The 14,267-nt window shown below is 37.1% G+C and overlaps 1 protein-coding gene across 1 annotated transcript in view; it reads left to right on the plus strand.

Moving 5' to 3' along the window:
- Positions 1–887: 887 nt before the first annotated feature.
- Positions 888–14,267, plus strand: part of LOC134706193 (polypeptide N-acetylgalactosaminyltransferase 11-like) — a 39,127-nt gene continuing 25,747 nt past the window's right edge. Inside the window, exons 1-4 of the mRNA XM_063564902.1 lie at positions 888–1,437; positions 2,307–2,388; positions 4,071–4,237; positions 6,065–6,192. Coding sequence (XP_063420972.1) covers positions 1,125–1,437; positions 2,307–2,388; positions 4,071–4,237; positions 6,065–6,192 — 690 coding nt within the window. The 5' untranslated portion in view covers positions 888–1,124. The remainder of the gene's footprint in view (positions 1,438–2,306; positions 2,389–4,070; positions 4,238–6,064; positions 6,193–14,267) is intronic.

Here is a 14,267-nt window from a genome sequence, read left to right on the forward strand (position 1 = left end):
ACCCAAAAACATATATTTTTCCTGTTTTTTTGTTTTTTTTAATAATATACCGTGAATTAACACAGAAAGCTTCATTGGTTAGGTCATTGTCAACCGTTAGAAAGTCACTTTTTGGGAATTGTTTTATAATTTTTCCTATATTTATATATTAAATAATAAAATTTCATTATAATTTCAAGTTTAAAATAAATCTTTTAAGAAAGAAAAAAGTTCTTAGAATTTTCATTTAGTCCTATCATTGTCAGTGTTGGTCAGGTCAAGTTTTATGAATATTTAAAAAAAGTTTTCCAATATTTTTTTCTTATATTTATGTTTTAAATGGTCTAAATTTATTACAATTCAAATTTGACATGAAACCTTTGAGAAATAAAACAGTTATTAGCATTTTTATTTTGGTCCAGTAATTAGTGTAACCCACCAAAGGGAGATAATTCGTATTGTGAGGAATACTGCACGATGACCATTTTTTAGAAATTAATTTCACATGTTTCTAGGTAGATTACCCATAACTTTTTTTGATTTTTGACTAAAACAAGAATGAAATTAATTGTTTTTGTGTTTCCTTTTAATAGATGTAGCCGCATGGTTTCACAGCACTACACCAAATAGTGTATTTTTCTCCAAAATCGGTACTTTCTCCGCTGTTACCATGGTTACCAGCCAATATAAATATCGGTTGGCATTATTTTTCTGACTAGTCTAATAGGATCTACATATCAGCCAACTTTTAGAAAGATCGGTGACTATGTGTGCCGAAAAAGTTTAAGTGGTTACAGAGAATGAGTATTTTAAAAATAACAAGAAAAAAATTCCGGAAAAATATCATGTTTATTCCGTATATGTTCCTTCATCTTTATTTTTTTTTTAATTTTTAACCTTGACCGCAAACAAAAACAATAGCAGAATACATCTGATAATCAGCTCATCAGCCTCTTGCATTAAATATATAAAATTGTTGTCACTAAAGATTCATAGTGCGCTTCCAAACCTAACCTGTGAGTTACATGTTTCTGACTGAATGAGAAAATGGAACCCATAACTCCACCAAAGGCAAAGGCATCATGTTCAGAGACCAAGGTAAAAAGTAACAGCTGATCTAAACGTGAACATTACCATGATGAGAAATGAGACGCAAATTTAGTTTAAAATGTTGTGTATCATGTCTGCTTGCCATTTTTTCATTTTCATTTTTCATTCTTATCTACTCAACGATTAATAACATTGACAATTATCCACCAGAACAGAATAGACAGCATTTTATTCCAAGGAAATCTCCATTTGTGAAAGTAGCACAGAAAGGTACAAACAATGATAACTCAGAATGTAATGACCTGAAAGATGAACATAATGAGAAAGTGGAACTACATTATGACATTTCTACTTTGAATATGCTGGGTTTCATTGAAACACCTGAAGATCAAATTATAAGAGATGACGGTAAGAATGCACATTTACAATATTAAACTATTTAGTTGATATTTTAATTAGTTGTATTTGTAGTCATGTTAATTAACAATGATAAGAATAAAAACAAATAATATAAAAAATTAAAGATTTATTTAAATTTCGTTCCGATCCATACTGTCATGACGTCCCTTTTATGTTTTTCTGTCATACCTTTTTTCGATCCTCACTCGGGATGCTAAAAATGTCAGTACACAAGAAGGGTGATTTTCATAGCAGCCCGGTTGTTTTCTCAGAGTACTTCCACTTCCTCCACCATAATAACAGACACTGCCCAGTGTCTTAACAATCTCTGTTGATGGGGTGGGGATTTTCCTTGTAAATATTAAACATTGTAAATACGTTAGTGAAAATTGCTGAATTTGCAATTTCAGTCCTCTTACTTTACTTTGCCATAACCAAGTTTTCTGAAACTTTTAATCAATGCTTATTATTAACACAAACACAGATCAAATTTGAATTTTAATTTAGTGGCATCACTAGCCCACTTGCACTGTTTTTGGGTTATGTCCCTTTATACATGTAAGTTGAAAAATTGCTGAATTTGTTATTCTGCACTCTTACACATGTACATTTTACATTACCTAACCTCAACTGAATGTTCTCAAATTTACATGCTTTAATACACAATGCCCTTTCCACAATACACAGATCAAGTATAAATTTGGCTGGCATCAACTTCGTTGTTCCTGAGTTATATATCCCTTTATATATGGAATAGCCCAATTTTCTCTTTTGCACACTCTTTCCATTGAAACGTTCAATATATTATTTCCTGTATTCACAGTTATTTAATCTAGTAAGTGTTTAACTGATATAAATATAGATCATTGTCTTCGCAGGTTATAGATCCCATGCATTTAATGTTTTAATCAGTGATAGACTTGGTTACCATAGAGCTTTACCAGACAACAGACATCCAAAGTAAGTAATTTGCATAGTGTAGATTCAGATAAATATCATGCCTTAGATACAGACAAAACTCATGCCTTAGGTGCAGGCAAATCTCATGTCTTAGAAAGTCAAATTTCATGTCTTAATTACAGGCAAAACTCATGCCTTAGATACAGGCAAAACTCATACCTTAGGTGCAGACAAATCTCATGCCTTAGATAGTCAAATTTCATGCCTTAATTACAGGCAAAACTCATACCTTACATCCAGATACAGATAAATATGCCTTAGATACAGGCAAAACTCATGCCTTAGGTGCAGGAAAAACTCATGCCTTAGATGCAGACAAATATCATGCCTTAAATACAGGAAAATCTCATGCCTTATAGATATATAATACAAGAAAAACTCATGTCTTAGATATAGTAAGATCTCATGCCTTAGATGCAAGCAAATCTCATGTCTTAGATACAGTTAGATATCATGCCTTAGATGCAAGCAAATCTCATGTCTTAGATACAGTTAGATCTCATGCCTTAGATGCAAGCAAATCTCATGTCTTAGATACAGTTAGATCTCATGCCTTAGATGCAAGCAAATCTCATGTCTTAGATACAGTTAGATCTCATGCCTTAGATGCAAGCAAATCTCATGTCTTAGATACAGTTAGATCTCATGCCTTAGGGCCACACTTAAAAATATTTTGGTTTGCCCAAACCCTACCCAAAGGTTGAGACAGTGGGTAGGTAGGTAGGCATTTTTTTTTTTTTTTTCAAAAATAGAAATTGAAGTATCAGATGTTTATTAGTTTTCATGCCTATTTGATTAAAAAAAAACTTCTTCAAATCAGGACAATAAAAGAATTTGAGTAGGCAGCTTTTTTCTGGGTAGGTAGCGTTTGGGCAAACAAACCTATTATTTATTATGGCCTAGATGCAAGCAAATCTCATGTCTTAGATACAGTTAGATCTCATGCCTTAGATGCAAGCAAATCTCATGTCTTAGATACAGTTAGATCTCATGCCTTAGATGCAAGCAAATCTCATGTCTTAGATACAGTTAGATCTCATGCCTTAGATGCAAGCAAATCTCATGTCTTAGATACAGTTAGATCTCATGCCTTAGATGCAAGCAAATCTCATGTCTTAGATACAGTTAGATATCATGCCTTAGATGCAAGCAAATCTCATGTCTTAGATACAGTTAGATCTCATGCCTTAGATGCAAGCAAATCTCATGTCTTAGAAACAGTTAGATCTCATGCCTTAGATGCAAGCAAACCTCATGTCTTATCTATAGATACAGGAAAATCTCATGTCTTAGATACTGCAAATCTCATGCCTTAGCTATAGATACATGTACATCTGATGTCCTAGGTACTGCAAATCTCATGCCATGCATGTGAAAGACAATCACAAAGTTAGTTACCATAGACGCTTACAAGACAACCAATATCCATAGTAACACATGAGTGATAATGATTATAATTATTGAAAATGAGATACGAATTAGCTGGACATCTGAACAAATGATGCTGTGATTTTAGATACCAAGAAATTAAATACATGGTAGCAGTGTTGTAAGATCTTTATTATAATTGACAAGTTTTACACTCAATTGATTATATTTTGTAGTTGTCAGAGTAAGATCTACTCCACAAAGCTTACCAGAGCAAGTGTTATTATATGTTTCTACAATGATATATTTTATAGTTGTCAGAGTAAGATCTACTCCACAAAGCTTCCCAGAGCAAGTGTTATTATATGTTTCTACAATGAAGCCCCTTCAGCATTGCTACGTACAGTCCACAGTGTGCTAGACCGTACACCAGCTTATTTGTTACAAGAGATTTTATTGGTTGATGATAACAGTGACCTTGGTATGTATATCAATTATAGCCTGTCAGACAGCGTGTAACAGTTTTCAGAGAAGTCACATGTCCGTACAGAGATTTCAGTAAGACTTCTTATATTTCTATCATGACTATTGGACCATGATTTCTGTTATAGTAGTCACATTTCCATACAGAGATTTCAGGAAGACTTCTTATATTTCTATCATGACTATTGGACCGTTATTTCTGTAAGAGTAGTCTCATTTCCCATATCAATGTCAATTTTATTTTATCAGTGGGATATAACCATAATCTTGAAAGTTTTTACAAGAAAACAAACAGAATGATTTGTGTCCAGCCGGCAACTTTTGTTGCAGAAAGCTGGACATAGGGATAGTGATCAGGCCGCGGCCTTAGCTAACTTCTTTAAAGCTTTATAATTTAGAAGGTGGAAGAACTGGATGCTTCATTCTTTGTTTATAAATGCCCCCTTAACCATATATATGTAACATGGCTAACTTCTTTAAAGCTTTTTTATTTTAGAAGGTGGAAGACCTGGATGCTTCATACTTTGTACATGTATATATATGCCTCATTTTATGAAGTTTCAGTCAGTCACATGTCCAACATGTCCAATGTTCTTGACCTCATTTCTCCAGCAAGGTCATGACGACCCTTAGTACAGCTTTTAAGATGACATCTGTCAATCTGTATATTTGTTAATATCCTGATCCAGAGTATTTTCTCCCAATTTGATTGGCTGATATTGTCCTAATGAATTTCAGTACATTTTTTATCATGTTAATTGGAATTATCTCCCTTATTTATTACATCAATTGGAATTATCTCCCTTATACCATATGCATTGACCAAATAAAAAAAAAATGAGTTGCTTTAAAGTGCTAATATTTTTTTTAATTTTCACAGTTTCAGATTAAATATCTATAATATATTTGATTGATATATTGTCCTCAAATTGAATTTGAATATAATAATATGTAAAATAACAAAATCAGGATAAATTCTTAAACAGTGTTCAATTGTCCTAATACGGAATTTATCTGGTCAATACAATTCTTGTATTAGAACAATTGCACACTGTGTAACTAATAATATCTGACATCGTATTATAGATATATATTTATATGCATCAAGGAGAGAAAATAATTTAACAAATAATGTCATCAATTACCAAATATTTTCAACTCAAATTTAACAAATTATTCAAACTGAGTCAACCAGAAATGGCCTATTTGGTTAGGTAATACTGCAGGTTATAATTGATGTTTAGATGCATGTTTGATAAAATCCACTCTTGGTTTTAAATCCTTCTCATTATATTGTAAATTGGTGTAATAACAAAACATTGCCAAAATAATAGCTTTAGGTCATATCAAAAACCTATATGAATCAATTCAAAATTCAACAAAATTCTCTAAAAGATCTATATCACAAATAGCAAAAACCGCTGTAATAATAAAAATTCAACTTAAAGAAATGCCCTTACTGCTGTAATATAATTGTAGTTGGTTTTATTTTATAAACATATAGAATAAAAAAAATATTTAAGGTGGTACCTAACACTACAGGGAGATAACTCTGTAAAGTCAGCTAAACGTTTTAATTACATTGTGTTGTAAAAGGAATATTAAGCTTCTCAATGATCAAAATTGTTTTTTGTCAAAGTGCTATATAACCAGTATAATTTTTCTGACAAAATGGTTGGTTCAAAATTTTTGAAATTTTTATATTTTTGTTTAAGGGTCAAAGTAAATAATTTGACAAAATTTCATGAAAATTAAACGAGCCAAATTAATTTTAGTGAAAGTGTTGGGTACCACCTTAAGTTTCTTTCAAAATTTTCCATTTTAGACAACCTGTCATGTCGGATAGAAGCCTATGTGAAAAACAAATTACATAAAGTAAGATACATGAGGACTGCCACAAGACAAGGACTTATCAGGGCAAGGATGTATGGGGCTAATCAGGCAGAAGGGGAGGTAAGCCTTAAAACTAAGATTGATGGAGATAAGTTAGAGTGAGGTTGTTTTTAGTTATAAAGGTAGACAGGATTCACTATATAGTCTTGGCATCGTTTTCATTTAAATAGAATTGATATAGTCGGTTACGTTATCCTCCTCAGCCCTACCAGTCTTAACATTGTTTTCATTTAAATATAATTGATATAGTATGTTACGTTATCCTCATCAGTCCTACCAATCTTGACATTGTTTTCATTTAAATAGAATTGATATAGTATGTTACGTTATCCTCCTCAGCCCTACCAGTCTTGACATTGTTTTCATTTAAATAGAATTGATATAGTATGTTACGTTATCCTCCTCAGCCCTACCAATCTTGGCATTGTTTTTATTTAAATAGAATTGATATAGTATGTTACGTTATCCTCATCAGTCCTACCAATCTTGGCATTGTTTTCATTTAAATAGAATTGATATAGTATGTTACATTATCCTCCTCAGCCCTACCAATCTTGGCATTGTTTTCATTCAAATAGAATTGATATAGTATGTTACGTTATCCTCCTCAGCCCTACCAGTCTTGGCATTGTTTTCATTTAAATAGAATTGATATAGTATGTTACGTTATCCTCCCTAGCCCTACCAGTCTTGGCATTGTTTTCATTTCAAAAGAATTGATATAGTATGTTACGTTATCCTCCTCAGCACTACCAGTCTTGGCATTGTTTTCATTTCAAAAGAATTGATATAGTATGTTACGTTATCCTCCTCAGCCCTACCAGTCTTGGCATTGTTTTCATTTAAATAGAATTGATATAGTATGTTACGTTATCCGCCCTAGCCCTACCAATCAGGATCATGGATACAGTTTGAGACAGATATAGTATGTTACGTTATCCTCCTCAGACCTACCAATCAGGATCATGGATACAGTTTGAGACAGATATAGTATGTTACGTTATCCTCCCTAGCCCTACCAATCAGGATCATGGATACAGTTTGAGACAGATATAGTATGTTACGTTATCCTCCCTAGCCCTACCAATCAGGATCATGGATACAGTTTGAGACAGATATAGTATGTTACGTTATCCTCCTCAGCCCTACCAATCAGGACCATGGATACAGTTTGAGACAGATATAGTATGTTACGTTATCCTCCTCAGACCTACCAATCAGGACCATGGATACAGTTTGAGACAGATATAGTATGTTACGTTATCCTCCTCAGCCCTACCAATCAGGATCATGGATACAGTTTGAGACAGATATAGTATGTTACGTTATCCTCCTCAGCCCTACCAATCAGGACCATGGATACAGTTTGAGACAGATATAGTATGTTACGTTATCCTCCTCAGCCCTACCAATCAGGACCATGGATACAGTTTGAGACAGATATAGTATGTTACGTTATCCTCCTCAGCCCTACCAATCAGGATCATGGATACAGTTTGAGACAGATATAGTATGTTACGTTATCCTCCTCAGACCTACCAATCAGGACCATGGATACAGTTTGAGACAGATATAGTATGTTACGTTATCCTCCTCAGCCCTACCAATCAGGATCATGGATACAGTTTGAGACAGATATAGTATGTTACGTTATCCTCCTCAGCCCTACCAATCAGGACCATGGATACAGTTTGAGACAGATATAGTATGTTACGTTATCCTCCTCAGCCCTACCAATCAGGACCATGGATACAGTTTGAGACAGATATAGTATGTTAAGTTATCCGCCCTAGCCCTACCAATCAGGACCATGGATACAGTTTGAGACAGATATAGTATGTTACGTTATCCTCCTCAGCCCTACCAATCAGGATCATGGATACAGTTTGAGACAGATATAGTATGTTACGTTATCCGCCCTAGCCCTACCAATCAGGATCATGGATACAGTTTGAGACAGATATAGTATGTTACGTTATCCTCCTCAGCCCTACCAATCAGGATCATGGATACAGTTTGAGACAGATATAGTATGTTACGTTATCCGCCCTAGCCCTACCAATCAGGATCATGGATACAGTTTGAGACAGATATAGTATGTTACGTTATCCTCCTCAGCCCTACCAATCAGGACCATGGATACAGTTTGAGACAGATATAGTATGTTACGTTATCCTCCTCAGCCCTACCAATCAGGATCATGGATACAGTTTGAGACAGATATAGTATGTTACGTTATCCTCCCTAGCCCTACCAATCAGGATCATGGATACAGTTTGAGACAGATATAGTATGTTACGTTATCCTCCCTAGCCCTACCAATCAGGACCATGGATACAGTTTGAGACAGATATAGTATGTTACGTTATCCTCCTCAGCCCTACCAATCAGGATCATGGATACAGTTTGAGACAGATATAGTATGTTACGTTATCCTCCCTAGCCCTACCAATCAGGATCATGGATACAGTTTGAGACAGATATAGTATGTTACGTTATCCTCCCTAGCCCTACCAATCAGGATCATGGATACAGTTTGAGACAGATATAGTATGTTACGTTATCCTCCTCAGCCCTACCAATCAGGACCATGGATACAGTTTGAGACAGATATAGTATGTTACGTTATCCTCCTCAGCCCTACCAATCAGGATCATGGATACAGTTTGAGACAGATATAGTATGTTACGTTATCCTCCCTAGCCCTACCAATCAGGATCATGGATACAGTTTGAGACAGATATAGTATGTTACGTTATCCTCCCTAGCCCTACCAATCAGGACCATGGATACAGTTTGAGACAGATATAGTATGTTACGTTATCCTCCTCAGCCCTACCAATCAGGACCATGGATACAGTTTGAGACAGATATAGTATGTTACGTTATCCTCCTCAGACCTACCAATCAGGATCATGGATACAGTTTGAGACAGATATAGTATGTTACGTTATCCTCCTCAGCCCTACCAATCAGGATCATGGATACAGTTTGAGACAGATATAGTATGTTACGTTATCCTCCTCAGCCCTACCAATCAGGACCATGGATACAGTTTGAGACAGATATAGTATGTTACGTTATCCTCCTCAGCCCTACCAATCAGGACCATGGATACAGTTTGAGACAGATATAGTATGTTACGTTATCCTCCTCAGCCCTACCAATCAGGACCATGGATACAGTTTGAGACAGATATAGTATGTTACGTTATCCTCCTCAGCCCTACCAATCAGGATCATGGATACAGTTTGAGACAGATATAGTATGTTACGTTATCCTCCTCAGCCCTACCAATCAGGACCATGGATACAGTTTGAGACAGATATAGTATGTTACGTTATCCTCCTCAGCCCTACCAATCAGGACCATGGATACAGTTTGAGACAGATATAGTATGTTACGTTATCCTCCTCAGCCCTACCAATCAGGACCATGGATACAGTTTGAGACAGATATAGTATGTTACGTTATCCTCCTCAGCCCTACCAATCAGGACCATGGATACAGTTTGAGACAGATATAGTATGTTACGTTATCCTCCTCAGCCCTACCAATCAGGATCATGGATACAGTTTGAGACAGATATAGTATGTTACGTTATCCTCCTCAGACCTACCAATCAGGACCATGGATACAGTTTGAGACAGATATAGTATGTTACGTTATCCTCCTCAGCCCTACCAATCAGGATCATGGATACAGTTTGAGACAGATATAGTATGTTACGTTATCCTCCTCAGCCCTACCAATCAGGACCATGGATACAGTTTGAGACAGATATAGTATGTTACGTTATCCTCCTCAGCCCTACCAATCAGGACCATGGATACAGTTTGAGACAGATATAGTATGTTAAGTTATCCGCCCTAGCCCTACCAATCAGGACCATGGATACAGTTTGAGACAGATATAGTATGTTACGTTATCCTCCTCAGCCCTACCAATCAGGATCATGGATACAGTTTGAGACAGATATAGTATGTTACGTTATCCTCCTCAGCCCTACCAATCAGGACCATGGATACAGTTTGAGACAGATATAGTATGTTACGTTATCCTCCCTAGCCCTACCAATCAGGATCATGGATACAGTTTGAGACAGATATAGTATGTTACGTTATCCTCCTCAGCCCTACCAATCAGGACCATGGATACAGTTTGAGACAGATATAGTATGTTACGTTATCCTCCTCAGCCCTACCAATCAGGATCATGGATACAGTTTGAGACAGATATAGTATGTTACGTTATCCTCCTCAGACCTACCAATCAGGATCATGGATACAGTTTGAGACAGATATAGTATGTTACGTTATCCTCCTCAGCCCTACCAATCAGGATCATGGATACAGTTTGAGACAGATATAGTATGTTACGTTATCCTCCTCAGCCCTACCAATCAGGACCATGGATACAGTTTGAGACAGATATAGTATGTTACGTTATCCTCCCTAGCCCTACCAATCAGGATCATGGATACAGTTTGAGACAGATATAGTATGTTACGTTATCCTCCTCAGCCCTACCAGTCTTGGCATTGTTTTCATTTCAATAGAATTGATATAGTATGTTACGTTATCCTCCTCAGCCCTACCAGTCTTGGCATTGTTTTCATTTCAATAGAATTGATATAGTATGTTACGTTATCCTCCTCAGCCCTACCAATCAGGATCATGGATACAGTTTGAGACAGATATAGTATGTTACGTTATCCTCCTCAGCCCTACCAATCAGGATCATGGATACAGTTTGAGACAGATATAGTATGTTACGTTATCCGCCCTAGCCCTACCAATCAGGATCATGGATACAGTTTGAGACAGATATAGTATGTTACGTTATCCTCCCTAGCCCTACCAATCAGGATCATGGATACAGTTTGAGACAGATATAGTATGTTACGTTATCCTCCTCAGCCCTACCAATCAGGACCATGGATACAGTTTGAGACAGATATAGTATGTTACGTTATCCTCCCTAGCCCTACCAATCAGGACCATGGATACAGTTTGAGACAGATATAGTATGTTACGTTATCCTCCTCAGCCCTACCAATCAGGATCATGGATACAGTTTGAGACAGATATAGTATGTTACGTTATCCTCCTCAGCCCTACCAATCAGGATCATGGATACAGTTTGAGACAGATATAGTATGTTACGTTATCCTCCTCAGCCCTACCAATCAGGACCATGGATACAGTTTGAGACAGATATAGTATGTTACGTTATCCTCCCTAGCCCTACCAATCAGGATCATGGATACAGTTTGAGACAGATATAGTATGTTACGTTATCCTCCTCAGCCCTACCAATCAGGATCATGGATACAGTTTGAGACAGATATAGTATGTTACGTTATCCTCCTCAGCCCTACCAATCAGGATCATGGATACAGTTTGAGACAGATATAGTATGTTACGTTATCCTCCTCAGCCCTACCAATCAGGATCATGGATACAGTTTGAGACAGATATAGTATGTTACGTTATCCTCCTCAGCCCTACCAATCAGGACCATGGATACAGTTTGAGACAGATATAGTATGTTACGTTATCCTCCCTAGCCCTACCAATCAGGATCATGGATACAGTTTGAGACAGATATAGTATGTTACGTTATCCTCCTCAGCCCTACCAGTCTTGGCATTGTTTTCATTTCAATAGAATTGATATAGTATGTTACGTTATCCTCCTCAGCCCTACCAATCAGGATCATGGATACAGTTTGAGACAGATATAGTATGTTACGTTATCCGCCCTAGCCCTACCAATCAGGATCATGGATACAGTTTGAGACAGATATAGTATGTTACGTTATCCTCCTCAGACCTACCAATCAGGACCATGGATACAGTTTGAGACAGATATAGTATGTTAAGTTATCCTCCTCAGACCTACCAATCAGGATCATGGATACAGTTTGAGACAGATATAGTATGTTACGTTATCCGCCCTAGCCCTACCAATCAGGATCATGGATACAGTTTGAGACAGATATAGTATGTTACGTTATCCTCCTCAGCCCTACCAATCAGGATCATGGATACAGTTTGAGACAGATATAGTATGTTACGTTATCCTCCTCAGCCCTACCAATCAGGATCATGGATACAGTTTGAGACAGATATAGTATGTTACGTTATCCTCCTCAGCCCTACCAATCAGGATCATGGATACAGTTTGAGACAGATATAGTATGTTACGTTATCCTCCTCAGCCCTACCAATCAGGATCATGGATACAGTTTGAGACAGATATAGTATGTTACGTTATCCTCCTCAGCCCTACCAATCAGGATCATGGATACAGTTTGAGACAGATATAGTATGTTACGTTATCCGCCCTAGCCCTACCAATCAGGATCATGGATACAGTTTGAGACAGATATAGTATGTTACGTTATCCGCCCTAGCCCTACCAATCAGGATCATGGATACAGTTTGAGACAGATATAGTATGTTACGTTATCCTCCTCAGCCCTACCAGTCTTGGCATTGTTTTCATTTCAATAGAATTGATATAGTATGTTACGTTATCCTCCTCAGCCCTACCAATCAGGATCATGGATACAGTTTGAGACAGATATAGTATGTTACGTTATCCGCCCTAGCCCTACCAATCAGGATCATGGATACAGTTTGAGACAGATATAGTATGTTACGTTATCCGCCCTAGCCCTACCAATCAGGATCATGGATACAGTTTGAGACAGATATAGTATGTTACGTTATCCTCCTCAGACCTACCAATCAGGATCATGGATACAGTTTGAGACAGATATAGTATGTTACGTTATCCTCCCTAGCCCTACCAATCAGGATCATGGATACAGTTTGAGACAGATATAGTATGTTACGTTATCCTCCCTAGCCCTACCAATCAGGATCATGGATACAGTTTGAGACAGATATAGTATGTTACGTTATCCTCCTCAGCCCTACCAATCAGGACCATGGATACAGTTTGAGACAGATATAGTATGTTACGTTATCCTCCTCAGACCTACCAATCAGGACCATGGATACAGTTTGAGACAGATATAGTATGTTACGTTATCCTCCTCAGCCCTACCAATCAGGATCATGGATACAGTTTGAGACAGATATAGTATGTTACGTTATCCTCCTCAGCCCTACCAATCAGGACCATGGATACAGTTTGAGACAGATATAGTATGTTACGTTATCCTCCTCAGCCCTACCAATCAGGACCATGGATACAGTTTGAGACAGATATAGTATGTTACGTTATCCTCCTCAGCCCTACCAATCAGGATCATGGATACAGTTTGAGACAGATATAGTATGTTACGTTATCCTCCTCAGACCTACCAATCAGGACCATGGATACAGTTTGAGACAGATATAGTATGTTACGTTATCCTCCTCAGCCCTACCAATCAGGATCATGGATACAGTTTGAGACAGATATAGTATGTTACGTTATCCTCCTCAGCCCTACCAATCAGGACCATGGATACAGTTTGAGACAGATATAGTATGTTACGTTATCCTCCTCAGCCCTACCAATCAGGACCATGGATACAGTTTGAGACAGATATAGTATGTTAAGTTATCCGCCCTAGCCCTACCAATCAGGACCATGGATACAGTTTGAGACAGATATAGTATGTTACGTTATCCTCCTCAGCCCTACCAATCAGGATCATGGATACAGTTTGAGACAGATATAGTATGTTACGTTATCCTCCTCAGCCCTACCAATCAGGATCATGGATACAGTTTGAGACAGATATAGTATGTTACGTTATCCTCCCTAGCCCTACCAATCAGGATCATGGATACAGTTTGAGACAGATATAGTATGTTACGTTATCCTCCTCAGCCCTACCAATCAGGATCATGGATACAGTTTGAGACAGATATAGTATGTTACGTTATCCTCCCTAGCCCTACCAATCAGGACCATGGATACAGTTTGAGACAGATATAGTATGTTACGTTATCCTCCTCAGCCCTACCAATCAGGACCATGGATACAGTTTGAGACAGATATAGTATGTTACGTTATCCTCCTCAGACCTACCAATCAGGATCATGGATACAGTTTGAGACAGATATAGTATGTTACGTTATCCTCCTCAGCCCTACCAATCAGGACCATGGATAC

This window comes from Mytilus trossulus, chromosome 2, assembly GCF_036588685.1.
Source record: "Mytilus trossulus isolate FHL-02 chromosome 2, PNRI_Mtr1.1.1.hap1, whole genome shotgun sequence".
Classification (NCBI taxonomy): Eukaryota; Metazoa; Mollusca; class Bivalvia; order Mytilida; family Mytilidae; genus Mytilus; species Mytilus trossulus.